At 44.8% G+C, this 20673-nt stretch overlaps 1 protein-coding gene across 2 annotated transcripts; it reads right to left on the reverse strand.

The window, feature by feature from the left end:
• Positions 1-737: 737 nt before the first annotated feature.
• Positions 738-20667, reverse strand: GDNF (glial cell derived neurotrophic factor). 2 transcript variants are annotated; one of them, XM_010725352.3, is made up of 3 exons: positions 20148-20667; positions 18754-18951; positions 738-3682 (listed from the first exon to the last, which is right to left on the reverse strand). In XM_010725352.3, the coding sequence occupies exons 2-3, from the start codon at positions 18923-18925 to the stop codon at positions 3198-3200; spliced, it is 657 nt and encodes a 218-aa protein (XP_010723654.1). In that variant the 5' UTR covers positions 18926-18951; positions 20148-20667; the 3' UTR covers positions 738-3197. The 2 variants fall into 2 exon arrangements, with proteins under 2 accessions (XP_010723654.1, XP_010723655.1); XM_010725353.3 differs by having other exon boundaries at positions 739-3682; positions 18853-18951.
• Positions 20668-20673: the final 6 nt, after the last annotated feature.

The raw sequence follows: 20673 nt of genomic DNA on the forward strand, positions 1-20673 counted from the left end.
AACGTATGTGTTTATTGACTCTTTGATGGGAACTACAGCACTTAAACAGTTGAGAAAGTGTTGCTGGCCACAGCCACAAAACCTTTCCTCATCTTTTCCATGATGGTGGTGGAAAAGTAAAATTCGAGTGGTATTTTCCTATTTAAAGAAGGAAAAATGACTGCCAAAGCAGATGGAACTTAATCCAACTGATGCAATGACTAGGTTAGAAAAGAAAAATGTGTATTTCCCGAGAGCAGGAACTGCAGCTGTGCATTGCCAAGGCCATCACGAAGATATCGCAGCCTGGTGTGGGCAAAGGAGAACATGGATAACATCAGGCTTCAAGCCTGCCACCCTGTATTATTATGCCATATGTTTTGGAGTCACAGCAGTCACATCACCCTTTAGTGCTATGTTTTAGTATGAATCATAGAATCATTTGAACTGGAAGGGACCTTTAAAGATTATCTAGTCCAACTGTCCTGCAATGAACAAGGACATCCACAGCTAGATCAGATCCACAGCAGATCCACTGCTCAGAGCCTGGCCCAGTCTGACCTTGAATGTCTCAAGGGATGAGGCCTATAACACATCTTAGGGTAACTCATTCTAGAAGCTACAGACACCTCTGACCCACACTAAAAGTGGATGCTCCTTAGCAGAAAGAACTCGATGTTTCTCCAGTGCTGCCCTACACAGGCTGGAGACTTGCAGTACTGTAACCTGGAAGTAGTACAATGGGGAAGAAGTACAAGCAACAACCAAGAAACAATAGAAATGAGTTTATTTTGTAAAAAGTTATAAAATGAATATTGTACAAAAATAAAGTCTGTAGAGAACTTTGGTTGATTAACACAAATGACTGAGACATAAATCGCAGGTGAAGTAAAAAACTCCAGAGAAGCACACTCCTGTTTTCAATAAGGTCTAAAAAAAAAAAAAACCAAAAAAAAAAAAAAAATCACAAACTTTACCCTTTTGTATTTTGAACGTAGTGATTTGCTGCTCAGAAAAGTGCTGAGCAACGGAGCTGTGCATGCCCCGAGCACTGCGTCCAGCTCTGCGCCAGCAGCGAGCGCCCCTTGGCTCGCAGGTGCTTCTGGCGGCATCTCAGCCATGCCCTGCCCTGCACAGGGTGAGGTGTCCCCATGGCCTTGCAAAAAGAGCCCACAGCTGGGCTCTGCGCAGCCAACCTCAGCCCAAGGAAGCAGTGGCAGTCGGTGCTGAGTTTCATCTTGTACACGTGGTACAAATTTCTAGGTGTGTTCTGGACTTTTCTGACCGCTAGGCCCTTCTTTTGGGGTGCTCCGAGGTGTCCCCGTGGCCTTGCAAAAGCCCACAGGTGGGCTCTGCACGGCCGACCTCAGCCCAGGGAAGCAGCAGCGGTCGGTGCTGTTTTGCTTCATACAAGCGGTACAACTTTCTAGGTGTGTTCTGGACTTTCTTGACCACTAGACCCTTCTTTTTGTGGTGCCCCGAGGGGCCCAGGGCAAAACAAGTGAGGAGAGCCATTGCATGTGTGAGATAAAAGGTTGGACCATCACTTCTGCTTTTCAATAGGGATTTTTTTCTTTCTTGTTGTTTTTTCTTTCTTTGTGGGAGTTGATGCTTCACCGATCATCAGGTATGTCTAGAGACCTGCACTGCGCTCCTTCAGGAAAATAGCCTCCAGAACGGGAGAGTGGCAGGTAAGAACGCCCTTGCTGTACAGCCTCCCTCTCTGTAAGGAAACTCAGACTGTTCTGCTGTGTGGGTATGATCCTGTAATATTTCAGCAAATTATACAAAACTCTTTGGTTATTTAACACAATCGTTTACCTGAAGGCTACATTAAATCCAGGGCTAACTAGTAAGAGGGATTTAACCTTTTCTACATGGAAATATGGAAGAAAAAGCTTAAATAACTACAAGAAATTATAAGGCTAAATGTGATTAATTTCCATTTGTCAATAGTTATATGAGGTCAGTTGGCAAAAAGTGTGAGAAAAAAAATTGTGGCTACATTTTAAATATGACTAGAATTAGTTTGTCTAACAAATGGCTAATGCTGAGCCAAATCCTGTGACCCTCACTCATGTGGAGCTGTGTTCGCTCCTGCACAGGTATGACCACAATCATCTCCATGAGGAAGGGGTGCAGACTTTGGCACTACATTTTGTGAACATAATCAGGTTTTTGTTTAAAAGCAAAAAAGGTAAAGTAAGTGATTTTTTGCATTCAAGTTAACACCTTCAACAACATGGACCGTTGTTCCCAACTTATTTGTCTCTCCATATCTTCCAAGCACCTTCTACTTTGGCACCTTTGAAAAAAAAACTTTAATAAATAAGGAAAGGAGACTCATTATCGAACTGTAATAAATAACAATAACTTAATCTTAATAAATATCTTCTGTATATTTATGTCTCTGAATGGATGCATTGCATCAAGTAGTCTCTGCTCACTCACAATGACCAAATATAAACGTAGCTACGCAAGTGACATTAGTCCTTTGTAAACCAAAAGAAACACACTTTGTGTATGCCAGGCTTATTTCACTTACTATACTAGGAAGAAGTGCTTAAAAACTCAATTTGTTTTCATAGGTAGCAGAATAATGAAATCCTACACTTATTTTGAAGAAACGTGAGATGGAAATAATCAAACTTAACCAGTAAGTGGAACCAATTTGCTTTGTACTAACAGTGGTCCTACAGAACTTGAGCCTGGGAATTTTGACTTTTGCCTGATACCATCTTACATAGGATATTAACCTTATGACAGTTTACAAGTTTTCTTAAGCGCTGAAGAACCAACCTTCAGTGACCAACAGCACAACGTGTCTTTGGGTAGTGCTGAGGACACAGGCTCAGCTTCCTGGTGCAAGTGGGGACGACCCCACAGCAATGCAGTACTGCAGGGCTGTGTTTTTAAGCATGTTCCTCATGGATGCAAGTCTCACTGTTGGTGGACCGTGTCAAGTGGGAAAGGGAGTGTGATTGCCATCCAGCTGCTGGCATCCCCACCTAAGCTTTTATTTACTTTTCCTGTAGGACTTCAAATACCTCCATCTCTTAGGCCATCTCGCACCCCTAGGCTTCCACGCTCCTCGTTCCGCATTCTTGGTCCTTTTTTTTTTTTTTCTGTTCTGAGCAGGCACATCCCCGGGAACCTTGGTCCCTCTCTTTTCATCATCGCAGGAATGCAAAACTGGAGCCGCCTCCAGCGCACAAGAGTCAGACACATCCACACCTTTTTGCGGAATGTTTTTTCAGTATATGGTAAACCAGGTTATCATCCAAAAAGGACAAGTCATCATCAAAGGCTGTGGGTCTGCAGCAAGCTTGCCTCACTTTGTCATTTACTAGTTTTTTCTTTCTAGTTAAGTTTTTCAAAATTTTGTCATACGTGGTCTCAACTGCATCACAAGATCCACTGCAATACCGGAAGATGAGCTCTTCTTTGGTTTCATATCCCAAATCCAAGTCAGTCACGTTTAAATGTATTTCTGTTAAGACACATCCCCGATTTTTGCCCTTTTGGTTCCTCCTTCCCTTTTTGCTGGAATTCTCTACGTTTGTAGCTGCACTTTGCCGGTTCCTCTCCCGCCTAGAAAAAATTGGAGTCTGTTTATCTGGCGACCTCCTCAATCTCTTAATAGTGGCTTGAATAAAGTCCACTACCTCATCGAACTGATCTGGGTAATCCTCTGGCATATTAGCTGTTTGAGAAAGAGAGAAAATGTTTTGTAACATGTCAGCTGTCACAAAGTTTGTGGTTCAAAAACACAAGACACATGCAAGCTGCCCTGCCCATTACTTCAGACACACTAAAACCAGTGCAATCAGGAATCATAACTGAAACTCACTTGGGGGAAATAAATGAGATATCTACGTATCTCTGTAGGTGCCTGCTTATGCTTGGTAGCACTCCAGCACATCTTTCAGTATTGAATGAACCCTGTCAAAAATGACGGAAAGTAAAGCACATCATGATGCAAGTATTAGTTAATGGGTGGATAAAGCTACGTTAGGGGAAGTTACACACGCTCTTCTTAGCAAAGCAGAAAAGGGATGAGGTTTCTTTGATGCAGTTTTGTGATTGTAATTGTTAAGTGTTGTCTTTTCACATCAGCATTTGTTTGTATTGTTGAAGCTACCTATCAATAAGGTTTTCGAGCAGGAGAGAAGGAGGAGTTTCCCAGGGTGCCAGGCTGAGCTGTTATTCCTGGCTGAATGCCTACATTTTAATGCTTTTAGGGGATAATTATTGTCAGAATTTTTGAAAATGATCTCCTAGAACTATTTTGCATCACAAGACACTTATAAGACTGGGTGAAAATAGGTCAGAATAGAAGTATTATGTTAATTTTCAAGGTAAATTTTATTAATGCATCTTCTTCTTTGAAAGTTAAAATAGCTATTGCATTTTTCACTTGATATGTACTTTATCAGAGCTAAGTTATTCAACTAAATTAAATGTTAAAGTCAATGAAATATTTTGACACTGATAGAATGAACCTGTCCAAGGAACGTGGAATTGAATGTGTTCTTCTGAAATGTTCTAAGAATTGTATTTTTCATCATGATTTGAAATAACACCGCATTTTGAAATCTTTATGCTTCCCGTGGACTAAATCCCTCAGTGGAATTTGCTTTGGTGAAAACAGTTACTTAATGACAGGTCAAGCTGTCAGAAGTCCATGTCCAGATGCCTGTATCTTACATTATAATTAACTGCATATTAAATACATAAATAACTGCAGTACTGAGATTGTTTTTCTCATTTATTGTGCCAAAAATTGAGTCTTTGAGGACTCACTTCCTTTGCAGGAAGACCTAAGAGGATGCTTTCTTCTGTAAGTAATTTGTAAGTGTCCACCTGCACAGCAGACTGGTGTCATGTACCCAGCCCTGATTGAAGGGGTCTCCATCTCCAAAGAACCCCTAGGAATTTGCAAATACTGGGAAAAGTGACGCGGTGTGCCTGGCCAGCCTTCAATGCCTGCGTAAAGCTGCCATGGCTCTCACCCAGATAGGTACTGAGATAGGAAAAGATCCATGGCAACAAGTCGGGGCCACGCTTCCTTAATGAGTACTACGACATATAGGTGTCTTGATGGGAGACTGGGCAGTAGAAGTCCCTGAATCACATGTGATTGGGGAATCAATACTTTTATAAGAGAGACAAAAGTCTCCCAGACCAGTGGGAATTTCTCAGTGACTAAAGAAAAACACACACATGGGATGGATGCTACCTATAGAGTTATACAGGACCTAAACAAGGCAGGATCCTGCACCAAGCCCCATATTCCTGTCAACTGATAGCAGGTGCATCTTTCTGGATCTCCTTTGGCTTTACCTCTCTATCATGAACCAAAACAATTACTGTGAGTCATACCCACTGGCTGGGCAGGTAGCACTGGATGCCCCACTTAGTTCTGTTGCAGGATAGTATAGTCTGTCTACATTGAAGAATACTGCCCTACTAAGCAAGGTCTGGGTCAGGGTGGGATATATTCCATAAAAGCAGGAAGAGATAGACCTCATGCTCAGTCAAGCAAGAAGACCCACTTGGAGCTGTCCCAGCATCCACTGCTGAAGTACGGGCTTTGCCCTGGCATAGATATAGATGGAAAGGAATTTGGTACTTGGTCTTGTTGATGGAGGACTGGATGGTTTCTAGGTTTCTATTGCAGAAACTAGCCTTCTTTGTTTACAACCCCACTGGGGAAGGCTGTGACTCTGAGGAGTCAGCTCTGGCTATGTCATTCTCTATTCTCAACTTCCTTGTAGCAACAGTGTGATACAACAAGACATTGACTGTAGAGACAACTTCCAACAAGCTGGAAAGCATACCAGGGTTCAGCAAAACCCATGCAGTGGACAACCATCAGGAACGAGATGGAGAATTACTACAGGGAAACTTAACCCATGCCTGGAGACTCTTGTCTGATACCTTCAGCTTCATACTTACCTACTAGCACAGCGCAGGAAGTGTTTTCCCCTACCCAAGGAGGTATAAGGAAAACTCTGAAATACCTGAAGAAATAACAACCCAACTAGACATACTGTTTTTATGCTTGCAGTTCAGCTGCAAAAATGTCACCCATACATGTGACGAGGGTGACAATACAGGATTCTACTTGAGTTACTAATACTAAAGTATTAGTAACTAGAGTGTCCAAGCACTGTCCTGCTCAAACAAATGAAGTATGCCCTAGAGAGCAGATAAAGAGGGGAAAAGGCCCATGCAGTGGTCTGTATTCTTGTTTGAAGCCCATGTTGATATCCATCCTGGTTCATGTGACATCATTATCCCAAATGCACCAATGGAGCTTTCTGTGCTGAAAAGAAGCCTCTAATACTAAGATGGGGTAAACACACTGTGGAACAGACATGAAACACTGCTAATGCAGGCATGGAATGCCAACACAGGAGAAGGTGGAAGCAGAGGGGAAAAACTAGATCAACTAAACAAGACTACAGGGTAACAACTAGAAGAGCCTATCTACACACATGGACTTGCTGCAACTAGAACCTAGGGTAACTAGCAGGATGACTGACTCCACTAATCTCAGTGGGGCTCTAACACAAACCACACAGGAAGAACTCCAAGCTGTAATCTGGGATGAAGCATGTATGGCCAATACAACTAAAGAAGATGAAGATCCTTGCTCAGCTCATCCCCTCTTGCAACATCAGGCCACTTAGGAGACTCACTGGGAGAGCTGCCAGCACTATGAGTGTGATGAATGCCAATTTTCTGTCTCCAGGGTGGATTTCCTCTTCAGCACAGGGAATTGGAAAATATCCCAAGCAGATATCCAAATCATTATAGAGGAGTGCAGTGACCCTCAGTAATTTGGAAATTACATCACTGAAGGAAACACAAGGCACACAGGTGATACTTGGGAATATTTGGGGACTTTTGAGAGGGTGGTCACACAGTCCCACTTGAGGAAATGTTCTGGACAGTGAATGTCTACTCACCTACAACTGCCCAAGTCATTACGAGACTATGTGTGTACATAATTTAAAACACAATGGTAGCTGTGTTACTGTGCTACTGAGTGAATCCTTGCAAGTTTTCATAAGCAATAATACTCCTCTACCCAAACTAGTCACTATCAATGCACAGTGCACCTTTTGACACCTTTTAACTGGACTACAGATATGACTCAAGTTTCCTCGTGTAGTTTAGTACTACTTGAGGAACAACTCCAATCCCTGCTGTCAGCCAGACTCTGGTTGGCACAGTTAAATAGAGTCCAACAAGGCTGAGCTTCAACACACTCAGCAGCAAGGCAGTTAGACCCAACAACAAGTAAATCATGGATCCAAACCATGGGATGTACCCAGACTGGCTTGGAGCTAATTATCCATTATGAGAAGCTTGCAGGATTTTGAAGGAAAACTTGAGAACCAGGACAGACATTTTATGACTTAATAGGTATAGTCTGTTGTCCAATAAGCAAGGGTGAAAAACAGAGGGCCTGGAATTAAATGCTCTATTAAACACGTGAAGTAGAACCCTGGGCAATCAAGCAGAAGTACCATCCTTAACACAAGATGTGATGGGTTGAAACAAGGCACTAAAGATAAATGTGAAGGAAGTTACCGCCAGATATCACACACGAATAAGCAATAACCACTGACCAAGGATGAAAGACCATAAAAGGCTAACAGGCAGCAGGAGAGGTGGAGAAGATGGACAGTAGGACCACCCTAGCCTAGCCTCCCTGCATCACAGCCACCACGTGATGGGCACTTGTTTAGTCTCTGCACTGTAGTAAGTGCTGCTGGGGAGTAGGAGGATGCTAAGCTGTGTGGTCAGGGAACACCACCACAAGGACAAGGGCAGCTGTGGCATCCAGTGCTGGATTGTGATCTGAATAAAGTCTCTTGATTCATCCATGGTCTGTTTAATTAGTTATCTCTCTGTTGCAAACACTGCTTGAAAGCCATTTATAGTCTCGGAATGAAGATAAACAGCCTGCCAGCTTTGCTCTCTAAAAAGCACTGTATGGATCATGCTGGCTTGAATCCACACTAGAAAGAGCTTTTTTCTGTCAGGATTTCACATCCCTGGGAAAAGGAAATTACCATGCCACCACAGTTGGCATGTGTGTGATATTTACACATACACACTTACAAATATGTGTAATTACACACACACATATTTTTTCAAAACAAACTAATTTACTGACAACACTTCCCTTCTGGTGGAAAAGCTGAGAGAACAAACATGACAGATGCTTGTCAAGCTGTACAAAGTACCAGCAAAAAATGCTCAGATACTACAGCAACAAAAGCAGCCAAATCCCTTCTGAGCAGCAGTCCCTGGTCCCTGGCCCCAGGGCATGAAGGAGTCAGAATTTAAAAATATGAAGCCATCTAGGATGGGATAGGATAGCCCACAACAGCATGTGCTCAGCATAAGTTAGTGAAGGCTCCTTGAAGGAAAGACCGTAAATCCTGAAAAGTAACATCCATCCTTGGGAGACACAGGGCCTCTGTGTATCTTGCTCATGATGTGAGATAAGGGCTCAGATATCCCAGTGGGACAGTACAACAGGGCTGAGCCCCCATCACTGACATATGCTGCCATGAACACTCACAGAACTCGTGCAAAGTCATCAGGTTCTGTTTGGGGTTTGCAGTACAATTTTGAAGGCCATTTCCTGTTCGCTGAACTTGCAGAATATTGGCTGAGCTTCTCCTTCCCATGATATAAAACCTCTCATCCCATTCTTTCCTCTCTTGGCCCTTTCATATTCCTGGCATACAGATATTTTAGCATCTGCCAGTGGGAGCAAGGGGCATACAGTGGTGCTCCAATGGGAGCTGCAGAGAGTATGTATGATCTGCTCCTGCTCACAGAGTCAAACAGAACGGTTTGAGTTTGAAGGGACCTTAAAAATCATTGGGTTCCAACCTCCTGCGACTAGAAGAGAAATGACGCATTAGATTAGGCTGCCCATGCACCATCCAACCTGGACTTGAACACTTCGAGAGATGAGGCATCCATATCTCAGTCTCCTGCAGCTCCCTTCCCCTCCCACTCTTTCAGTGCCATGCAAAGAACTGACCAGTCAAGTAGGAACACGCCTCCAGTGGAATCACATCTCGAGTGTGTTTTCTAGTGCCAGTATGTCCAGACAGGGCTACAAAATGGCAGCCCTCAAGCTCCTTTGCTTCTGGGCAGCTTCATGTCCAGCTGAACCAGGGCTATTGATCTGCCAGGAGTTTCTCAAAGGATTAGAGAATGAATAAAAAAAAGGAGGAAAGAAGAAACATCACAGGACTGGTGAATACACACATCCAGAAAAGTTACCAGGCTGGAAGTAGAGTTGGTAACACCAAATGTCCCAAATTCCAGGATTCTAACAAGAATAAAGAAATGTAATCGATTTTATGAAGATATTTAGAAATCAAGAGTATCTACATCTTCTGATTGCTGTCTGCAAATCCTCTGCTTGCCTTCTGAACGTGCAGGGCATATTCAGATCAACATTTTAACTCATTTTTTTGTTAGAAACTTCCCTGTTTGAATGCAAACCAAAAATCCCAGCTCACTGCTACTCTCCAGAACCTGAGGCTTTGACCTGCCTGTCCCCTGCACAGTCCGCATCCCCTGGACACAGCAAGGGCTGGCAACAGGTGCAGGCTCCTGCAGCAAATATCTCCAGGGCTCCCCACCAGCCCCTGCAGAAAGCCATTCTGGAGCCATGCTTTGCATGCACAGGAAAACATGCTTTCCTCTGGGCATCTTCTCTGTTGCATCTCCCCAGAGCCTGCTGTTGCATTTTCAGTTAATTAGAGACACCATGTGCCAGCAGGACAGGGATCTGGTGCCTGCGCTTTTGAGAACACTGAACAGTGGTCAGACAGTTTTCTACCTAAAATAGCTCTAAACGAATATCCAAAGCATGCTCACTGCATTCTGAAGAAAACTGCTTCCATTAAAGAAAAATGGGCATTTTATTTGTCTGTTCAAATGAGATCAAGATTACATTTTGTAAAACTATTCCTTTTATTTCACCAGGAACAATTTCATTTTAAAGCCAAATGTTTCCCTGCAGTGGTAGTAACCCAGCATGGTAGAGCAAGAAACACTCAGTTTGTACCTGACCACAAATTGGTTTCAGTGGGAACAGATGGACCTTCCACTTTTGAGAAAAAATTCCAGTTACTCATTTTGGTGTCTGGTCATGGATTTAAAAGGCTAACTACAGCCTCTAACAACCATGCTGTCTATTTTCTTTTACAAGAAAGGCATAAATTCTATTAATTGCAAAATAATAACTAATAAAAGTAGATTTTCCTTTTTATTTTTTATTTTTTTAATATTTCTACTTTTTAGAAATATATCTAAAACTTTAAGATTGAAGTTATTGGAAACTCTACTTCATGGAATAGATTTCTGTAGAGACCTCAGGAAAATGTAAGAGCATCATAGCAATATCAGCTGGCATTCTGCACATTCTGAGTTAAAGTGATGTAATAAAAATCACATAAGGTATACTAAAAATGATAAAATTAGACTTTTGTTTTATACTGTAGCTTCTATGCATGCATTTGGGGATACTGTGAGTACCACATCAAAACATCATGCTAAACATTTAATAAAATTACCAGGATAATATTTCACTTAAATATAGCTGTCTTTCAACTACAGAGGTTGCAACAACAGCATTCAGCATCTAGTTTCAAGTAAGATTTCAAAGTTCAATGGATTTAATCCAGCTCATTATAATGATAAGTGTTATTTAGAAAACCCAGATGCAGATCTGTGTTAGGATCAAATGACCCCGTTTCAAAAACAGTTCTGGTACTTTCAACTGGGCCCTGAACTTAAGTATTTTAATTTCCTTCTTTCCTCCAAAGTTATAATCATAGAGATGTTTCTTCCAAGATCACTTGCTGGTGGGAAATATATATATGTAATGTAGCCCTAATTGTAACTGCAATGAATCACTCTTTTTTTTTTTTCACTGCTTTTGAAAACTTTTCAAGTTAAAGAGAGTAGATTTAGGTTGGATATAAGGAAAAAGCCTTTTACAGTGTGGGGTGGTAAAGCAATGGAACAGGTTGCCCAGAGAAATGGTGGATCCCTCATCCCTGGAGACTTTCAAGGCCAGGCTGGACCAGGCTCTGAGCACCTGACTGAGCTGTAGGTGTCCCTGTTCACTGCACGGCAGTTGGACTACATGACCTTTAAAGAGCCCTTCCAAATCAAACAATTCTATGATTCTATGAAGATGACTCTGGTACAGCATTGATTCATGATTTTTTTCTTATGCTTAGCTTGTTTTGCAGTAATATTTTCAGGTACTTCTTGTAGTAGGTGGACAAGCTCAACTGCAACACTGAATCACTCCATCTCATACCACGAAGTTCTACTTTAGGAGACCCCTGGAGCAACCTGTTTGTGGAAGTGTAACCTTAGAGATGCTAAAATTACTCATGTTATTATCATTTTGCTTCATAAAGAAAGTGTGAACTGCTATGGGGACAAAGCATTTATTTTATTGAAAATGAAGTACTTTTTCACAGAATCATAGAATCATGGAAAACACAAAGCTTATTGTGCAGGCTTCAAATCAAAGGCAGCTGATAAAACTGGTTATAGTGAAAGGTGTTCACGATTTAAACAACTAAAACATACCTTTTTAGGAGTGTCTTTGCTTTCATGCCTTGCATGAAAATCTGCAAGGTTAAGAATGAAATTGAAACCAGTTGGTGTATCCATTAGGAAACACCAGCATCACAGACACCAGGGGTAGCTCATCTCTAAATGTTTAATACAGTTCTGGTTCACTACGCCACTGCCTGCCTTGCCAGCTCCCAGGAAAAAAGCATCCCTGCTCTTATGCAGAAAGCTCTCAGAAATGGGCCTCTCACTGGTGTCACCTGTCTCTAATTAAGGCAAAGTGCTAAGTAACCTGGCTAAGTCACCCAGAGGATGATGCTGGGGCCATGCACACCAGTCAGATACAATAACGCAGAACTGGAAACAGGCACGGGCTTCAACTACCTGCTGTGCCTGTCCCTCGCAGAGTGGCCAAACTTTGTGTTTGTGTATCCATGCTACTTCCCATAGGTTGGTCATAATTGAAATCTGCAGAGTACTTCATATATTTCCACACTGTCAGGCTTAATGCCTCCCCTTGCATCCTCTGCCTGCTTTCTCACAAGTATGAGATGCTGAATCTTCCCAGGGAACCTTACTCTGTGGTTTGCAACAGAAGACAAGGCAGCAATAACAAGACCATTACAATTGCTGCCAGTAGAGCAATGGCTTGGTCACAACAAAAGGAAAAATCAAGGTTAGATGAACTAGATGAAGAAAAGGAAGCAATCTTGTGAGCTACCATGTCCGCAACAATTTCTTGTTCATACGGTCAAGGTGTGAGTTGTTCCCAAAGTTCTGCCTGACTCGAGCTGGGCACCCACCCTCACCAATCTTGGGGTTGTCAAAGGGGTGCTGCATCTTGCAACCAGGCAGGATGTGATCTCACCTCAGCTCTGAACAGCCAGCAATAAAGTACTGAGGAGCAGAAAGTTTTTCTACAATTGCCCCCAAGGTTTTGATACAGACCTTGGCCCAGCCTTAAAGTACAGGGGACACTGAAGCACACAAAACACTCTGTGTGAAGTTACAGCATGAACAGTGTAGAGGGAAAAAAGGAAGCAAAGTGAACAGCTTCTTCCTGAAGACAGTGATGGAGTCGGAGCCAAGTCTGGGTGCAGCACACAACTGCCTTACTGTCCACTGTGTCTTCTTATGAAAGCCATGCAAGCCTCCACATCTGTATCAAAAGGAAGAAATCTACAGATTATCAGTACAGATACCAGTTGATTTATGCTAAATGCTTTGTTCTCTTCCATCCCTGAGAGAGCCTCTAGCAAGTATGTATTACTGGGACCTGAAACCTGTGAACTGTATTAACAACAACATCTACCTAATGAACAAAGCACAGAGACTTCAATGGAGGAAATATTATTGGTAACAAGAATAAACTCTCTTTAGCATTCCTGATGCAGAAGTGATCCAGGTCAGCCCTCACACAGCACCTCATGTTGGTCATACAGCTCTCGAAACATGAACAGCATGACTGAAATAACAGCAGTGCACCACTTCAGTGACAGATCAACACAACTCTGATCAAGCAAGTGCTCCTAGGCTGCTCTTATGCTGGATCTCTCAGCTTTAGGGGTGTGCCAAGGAACAAACAAAGGCAGCAATGCAGCAGAAAGGGGCCCCACTACAGTCTCTACCCTGGATCAGTAAAGCAGAGCCTGTGTGCAAAGCCAAGACTGATGACGCTGCTGGGACAATCTCTGCTGCTATCTGATTTTGATCTGACATATAAATACATGTTTTTCAACATTTTTTGCAGTAGGTATGATACAGAGAGTTTTAACATCACAGTTTTGAAAATGTTCTTGTTATAGTGACCAGTTCACTGCACTCGGGCAAAAGCTGTGCCGCAGAGCAATCATGCCAGGATGTGTGCAGTACTGCTTGTCAGATGGTGTCAGTGGCTGTTCAGAGGCAGATGGGATCTGTCCTCTCCCAAACTGCACTGGATACATGCCTCCCTGTCAGAATTTTTGTAATTGCTGGTTTCATCAAGGGAGTGTTGTATATTTGGGATGGGAGCAGGGGTGGTCCAGACATTTTCGTACATCATCCTGTTACTTGAAGGGCATACAACCATCATTTAATACTGTCTTGCCCAGATGCAGGAAAACAAGTATTCTGAAATCAGTGCTTGATTCTTTTTGGGCCTTTGCCTGTTCATCAATCACTAAGGTGTATAAAAGTCCTACCAAATTTGAAGAAATGCATCCTCAGTTTTCAGTTCTGTACCAGTAAGTACAGATTAAGGCAAAAACTATTAAGTCACACAATGTACTTTATTCCTTAAAAAGGAATGCTGATGTTTGAAATGTCTTAACACAATTCATTTTCTGTCCTTGATCTCAAAAATAGACATATTTATGTCTTAATGCTTTATTTGCACCTATCTCAAATATAACCTTTTTACTTTATTTTCTTTCTTCTCTTTTTAAGCAGGATTGGATTGCCAGGAATCACTGAAGTCTCTTTTGGTTCCACTTAGCAAGTAGTACTTGATCAGAAACTACCCTGTGGTGTCAACCATTTCACCAACACTCATAGTATCAGTGGCTTATTTAGATGTCTGATGATCTTCAACATTGTTATGTTGCAATATTTAGTATTCCTCATTTATTACTTGTCATTAGTTTATTTCCAGGGAAGTATAACAATCCTTAACAAGTGTTGTTCTTGTTTGGCCTCTGTACTCTAGTTTTTAAGACACAGTTGTGTGGTGCTGTGTGTGGGATGAAGACTGTATATTTGCACTAGGTATTTGCTCTATTTGCAGTTACAGAGGATGGGACTCCATGACCCCAGTGACTTTACTCAGTTTCTGTAATTTTTATATATTTTAAACCTGCATTATGCAGGAACACTGTAATTTACAACAACACAAGCTTTCATTTTCAGGATCCTATTCTGGTGGATAAATAATTCCTCTCCTAGCAATCCATTAACAGCCATTATGGAGCTGAAGAGAATTTCTGAGACATATTCATGAAGCCTACAAAAGGTGACCAAGAAACACATGTAAGGTGTGTTATCTAGCAGCCTACATCTGCAAAACATCTAAAAGGACCCACACTTCCACTGGAAAATTTTTGAGGCCCCTAAAATGAAAAGGACGGAAGACATAAAACAAAGGATAACTGTTAAAATGAGAATAAAACCAGATTCTCTCACAATTCAATCATTTTCTCCTTACTTCTCAGAACACCCTTCATGGGAACGTATTCAGAAGAAATACCTGAGACTTCAAAGACAACAGATTCTAGGGTTATGTGAATCTGGATTTACCCAGATGTGCCTTGTTCTTTCTATTCTAGAATTTTGCCTGTGAAAAGAAGATGTCTTTGAATGCCTGAGATTTCTAAATGACTAGAAAATCCAAGTGTGCCCGTGCAATCAAAGTTCACTATATATATGCTGGCCCAGTGACATACGCATACTCGATCTGAGAGTGGATGGATGCACTGGTTTTACTGCATACACAAAGATCAAATGACGAGTGTGACACCTGCTCATCTTCTCTGATGCATTGCATTTACTGTGCATGGGCAGGTTACCTCTGTGGCCTGTGGGTGTCTTACACTAAAGCACATCTGCAGCGCTTCAAAGTGTTTTGGGCAGGAAAGCCTGTACGGAAGCGTGGGAGTTCTGGTTTATAACACAAAATATATCTAATAAATACTGTAGGGAAGGTCATGCATTCATATGGAAGTATAATTTAATACTGGTTTTGCCCTAAAGAGCCCTATAATATCACTGTTCATCCTACATACCTTCCATAATAGTTGACAAAGTTCCAGCTAAATGCAGAACCTTAATATTAAACGCCTGAGCAGGGATACAAAGAATGTTTAACAGAGGTAAAACGCATGTATAATATGGTGTACATGCCACAACGTGACAAAGGAGCTCCAACAACAATTCACTATTCTGTGGCCAATGAGCAACTCAGCCACTGTAACTTAGAGAAACATTTTTCCCTTTTATTAGAAAGTGACATTTCTAATTTAGCTTTACGTGTGTACTGTTAGCTCTTACTAAAGATACCCATGTGATCAAAAGACTTCTTGCCATGTCCTACATACTAGGATACTTCTGTCCTCACACATGTGCTGATTATGGCTATAGAGGGCAAGCAGTTACAAAATGTATCTGCTGGAACCACATGTAAATCAAACCAAGTATTTTTACAATTATTTTGTTTCTTTTGTTCTGTTCACAGTTACAATTATGCTCTTCTACCTGCAGACTGTAGCAGGATGAAAGCAAAGAAAGGAAGGGTTTCTAACTTCACCAACTGCACAAGCACTCTTCATGTGAAATAAGCTGTCCCATGAGCACTGATGCCTAGAACATCTACAAATGCTGGAATTATCTCAGGTGCCCTACGAATACAGAGGCTACTCTCACCCCAGTGTCCAGTACAATAAAAAATGCAGAACACTACAATGCCAGCACTCTGCCATATCTAATTACTGCCCTGAACAACAAAGGTCAGCACATTACACCTGATCAGCCTGTGAGGGTAGGACCTCGTGTGTAGGCTGGAATGAAGAAGGGTTGCAGGCCTACCTGAAAGATGGGTAGCATCTGGTGACCTCAGAGCACTGTGCAGAGAAAGCAGACCCATTAAATGGGAACACATAAATGTGCTGAATGTCTACGAAAAAAGATCTGCACTCCAACAAGGCATATGGCTTGCTGGAGTCAAGCCAGGAGTGCGGCTTGATCTCACAACCCCACCAACCACGTCTGAAGGTGGCAATCAGAGATGTGAGTCTCTTCCCACCTAGTTGAACTGGGGTCACTTTAAGGGAGAACAGTGTGCTCCAACTCAAGCGCATGTGGCACTCCAGGCAGATGAGCCAACACGGGTGATGGTGGAACTCCCAGCACTCCATGAGCTGCCTGCAGAGGTACTGGGCCATCAGCCCAAGGGACACAACGCGCAGCAGGACAACTTGCAAGCCTGCCAGCAGGCCACACACATGCCTGATGCTTGCAAGAGAAACCGTAAGGTCCGTGTGGTACAGGCACAGCCCCTTTCATATGTGTTTTACCTCTCCTTTGTGTAGGAGAGTGTGTGCCACCAAATGGTGAGCTGAGAGAAACCAGTGCACCCAAAGGCCCCAGCTGTGGTTATCCAACATGGCAGCTGTGGCGGAAAGGCCACAGCATATCTAGGTGGGATCGGCCAGCACCAGGCTTTGTGCTAGCAGCCCGCTCCCAGACACCACAGGCTTTTAAGTCAACTAAAGCAGCGTGAAAGTGATTCAAAGTATTTCACCACATTCTTACAGGCACCTCTCTCCCCTGACTCACCCAACTTGGCAGCAGAGCTGAGAGAAGAGTCTCCAGTGCTTGGCTGTGGGTGCTGTACTGCTGCTGCGCCAAAATCACAGAAACTCCCTTTTTTCTTCCCGACTTCTGCCACAAATAGCAGTGCCGGTATTTTCCCCTCGCAGCCACGCTATTGATTTGTGAGCCTTGCAGCTGAGAGGCAGAGGCCAAGCTATCAGCCTTTTCTGAAAGACAGTAACCTGGGATCCCTCTCTGGTCAGCAGAGCCCACCCTGCTCTGCAAGAGAGGTTTTAGGAATAGGCAGCCACAGCTCAGGTGAACACAGCTCACCTTTCTTTCCACTTGTTTAATGACTCTACAGAAAAAAAAGTAGGAAACGATGACAAGTTTTGGATTGCTACCCATCCCCTCAAGCTGCTGGCAAGAAACCAACTCACAAGGAACCACATTCCCAGAAGTAACTTTTAAGATAAAAGCGGCATTGTATAAATACTTCCTTCTTGGAAAGACAGAGCACTAACGCTCTACAGCCCGTGCTGCCTCTCCCCTAATGCTCTCCTCAGCAGAGAGCCGGCACTGCAGCAAGCCTGTGCTGATGTGTCCCTGCCTGCAGTGGGATAGCTCTGTGCCCCATTGTCTTCTCCGCCATGGCCCAGTGGCAGGGGACAGGGCTGGGGCAGGAGGAGATGGCAGCCTCAGAGAGGAGAAAGTAGGATCACGGAGAAGAAACAGAGACTGAGAGGGTAAGGAAGCAGATGTATGCGTGGGGAGACACGGATCAGGAGCTGGATATCAGAGGGCGGATGCAAAGCAGAGTTGTGGCAAGCAATTCTCCACTCGGCGCCTCCACGCTGCCTGAGCCTGGCTGCTCCTGGGGAAAGCAGTGCGAGGCTGTGGCTGGGGCTGCTGCAGCCGCAGGAAAGGACGTGCCTCCCAGTAAGGAGATAAAAATGAATCCTGATTACAGGATTCCCTCTCCATCCTCCAATGAGCTAAACAAAGCGGGCTGAGCAAGGGCAAAGGGAGCAACCTCTGAGATGTGTCCCAGCCTTTGCTGAGAGAATATCTTTATGATCCATGTGAGTATTCTGCCACTTCTTATTGTGTCATATTAATTCCCACTTTAAAAAGCTGGTGGTGTTAGCCTAACACACACCACTGCAAAAATCCTCTATCTGCTATTGTAGGAGACCTATTATTAGTGAGACATTATTATTATCTTTCATTTGGACTGTAAGCTGTCTTACGGTGAGCTGGTTCATGTGGATTGCTCTGCACAGAGCTCCCAACTCTTTCCCCCCTCCACTACTCTACTGTAAATTTCCATGTGGACACACTAATTTGGGGATAAAGCTCCAAGGAGGATTTAATGAAACTCAGCAGCATTCCAGGATGTGCACAGAGCCTCAGACTGCGGCGCCCTGTCTCCACCAGGACCGGTGCCCGCTGCAGACAGTGAATAATTGCATTGGCAGGGCAGAGCACTGTGAGCAGGCTGAGGCGGTGGGGAGGGAGCTTCAGTGCCTGCGTCGCACAGCGCATGTACCCGATTCTCCCGCCAGCTCCTCTGCTCACTACTAACCTCCTCATCGCTCTATGCTTTCCAACCAAAGGGATCTTAGCACTGCCAAGAAAGCAGGGACAGAAAGGGATGGGGGTCAGTGCAATTGCCAACCTGGAGCTTTTGAGGATGATTTGTTTTGGAGCTGCTGGAGGCAGACCAGAACTGACTGGGGGAGACGTGAGGGCAAAAAGGTTGGGGACCATCCTTTCCTCACCCTGATGCTTGGGCAAAGGGGAGAGGGTTTAGCAAGACAGACAGTGGTGGCTACAAAGGGGAATGTTTCTTACAGTCACTGTGCACAGCATAGGGAGGCGGCAGGCTGATGGGGGAGAGATCGTCTTCAGGCCCCTCTACCACTGAAGGGGGCCCCTCGGGAGGCATCTTACCGGTGGGCAGGGGTGAGGTGGAGACCGTGTTGAGCAGCACCACGCAGACAGCCACAACATCCCATAACTTCATCTTAGATCTCCTTCCAACACGGGCCCCTGACAGGAAGGAGAAGGTAGGGTTAGCTCCCAGGTGCTGTGCTCCCCCAGCCCTCACCCTTCCTTGCAGCCCTGCAGGCAGCAGGGAACAATGACCTTGTGCTCTCTTTTCCCCGCGACACCTCCAGATTCTCCTGTCCCCATCATCTCCCAGAACCGCCATCTCACCAACAGGGAGAGAGGGTGCAGGATGGCCACCGGCTTCTCTTTGCCCAGGGGATGGGAGGGTGTGAGTGTGTCCCTGTGCTGGCAGCCAAGTCATTTTGTGCTCATTCTCCCTCAACACCTAGGCAGCGCCAGGGCACCTGTCCCCTGGCTGGATCGGGCTGGTCTGGGCTTCAAGACTGTGCTGCTTTGCTGTGGGGTGGGCAATCCACCTTTTCCCTTTTCCTCTTCTCTCGTTTCTTTACCTTTCCTTTTCCCCTTCCCTTTTCCTCTTTCCCCTTTCTTCTTCTCTTGCACCTTTTTTTTCCTCTCCAGTCTTTTTTTATGACTCTTTCCCTTTTCCTTTTTGTTTTCTTTTTCCTTTCCTTTCCTTCCCCCCCTTACCCCTTTCTTTATCCTTTTCCCTACCCCTCTTTCTTTTATCTTTCCTTGTTTCCTTTTCTTTCCACTAGCATTTTTCCTTTTCATTTCCATTTCCTCTTCCATGTTTTCCTCTTTTCTCTTTCTCTTCCTGTTTCCCCTCCCTGTTTACATATTTTCTTTTTCCTTTCCTCTTTTTTTTTTCTTTCCTCATTCCCCTTTCCTTTTTTGCCTCCTCTCCCTGTCATCCTTCTTATTGTTTTCCCCTCTTTCTCCTTATCTTTCTTTGCCTTTCCCTCTTTCCTTCTTCTTTCCACCTCTCTTCTCTCTTCCCTTCTCCCTTCCAAGCCTCCTTTCTGCATGCCTACCCTTACACATCCCGATACCCACCGCTCGAGGATTACAGCTGCTCCCAGCCCGCTTCTGCCTGGTGGCAGCGGGCGGAGAACGGCGGGGCGCCCGCCAGGGCCCGCAGCCCGGCCCGGGAGGGTGCAGCCCCACAGGAGAGACGCGCAGCTCCCACAGCCCAGAGCTCGGAGCTGGTCGCGGCGCGGATCACGTCCAGGCGCCAGCGCTCCGCTCTCACCTCGCCGGGTCCGGGGCCCTGTGGTCCCGGGGAAGGTGCCCGCCCCGATCAGCCCGCGCGGCCGCAGCCCCCACCTCGCTCTCACCTCCGAGCTGGTCTCGTCGGACCCGAGACGGACATCAACGCCGGGGCGCCGAGCGGCCGGACGGGCGATGCATGTGGACCAGGTCGGGGTCCGACCGCCGGGACCGTCTTCGTGAGGAGGAGGCGTGGAGAAGGGGGACAAGGTTGCAAGTCTAGGTGGAGGCAGAGGGCAGCCGCCAGCAGAAGCCCCGGCGGCTACTCCCGCCGCTGCCGCAGATGCTGTGGCCGCGACTCCGCAGGGGTCTGTACCCGCTCCGGCACCGGAGCCGCGTTCAGCAGCGGCGGGAGCGGCCCGAGCCACGGGGAGCGCCGCCTGGCAGCGGGAGCTGGCTCTGGGTGCTGCTCTTGGGACCCTGCCTGGAAATCTGAGAAAGACACTCCATCAACAACTGCGGGGAGTCAGATGAAGACATCAGGGCTCCTGTAACGCCAGCTGGTCCAGCACCGCGGGGAGCCGCGCACCGCTCGGACACGCACGCAGCGGCAGGAAGGAAAAAAAAAAAATAAAGAAAAAAAAAAGGGGGGGG

This window comes from Meleagris gallopavo, chromosome Z, assembly GCF_000146605.3.
Source record: "Meleagris gallopavo isolate NT-WF06-2002-E0010 breed Aviagen turkey brand Nicholas breeding stock chromosome Z, Turkey_5.1, whole genome shotgun sequence".
Classification (NCBI taxonomy): domain Eukaryota; kingdom Metazoa; phylum Chordata; class Aves; order Galliformes; family Phasianidae; genus Meleagris; species Meleagris gallopavo.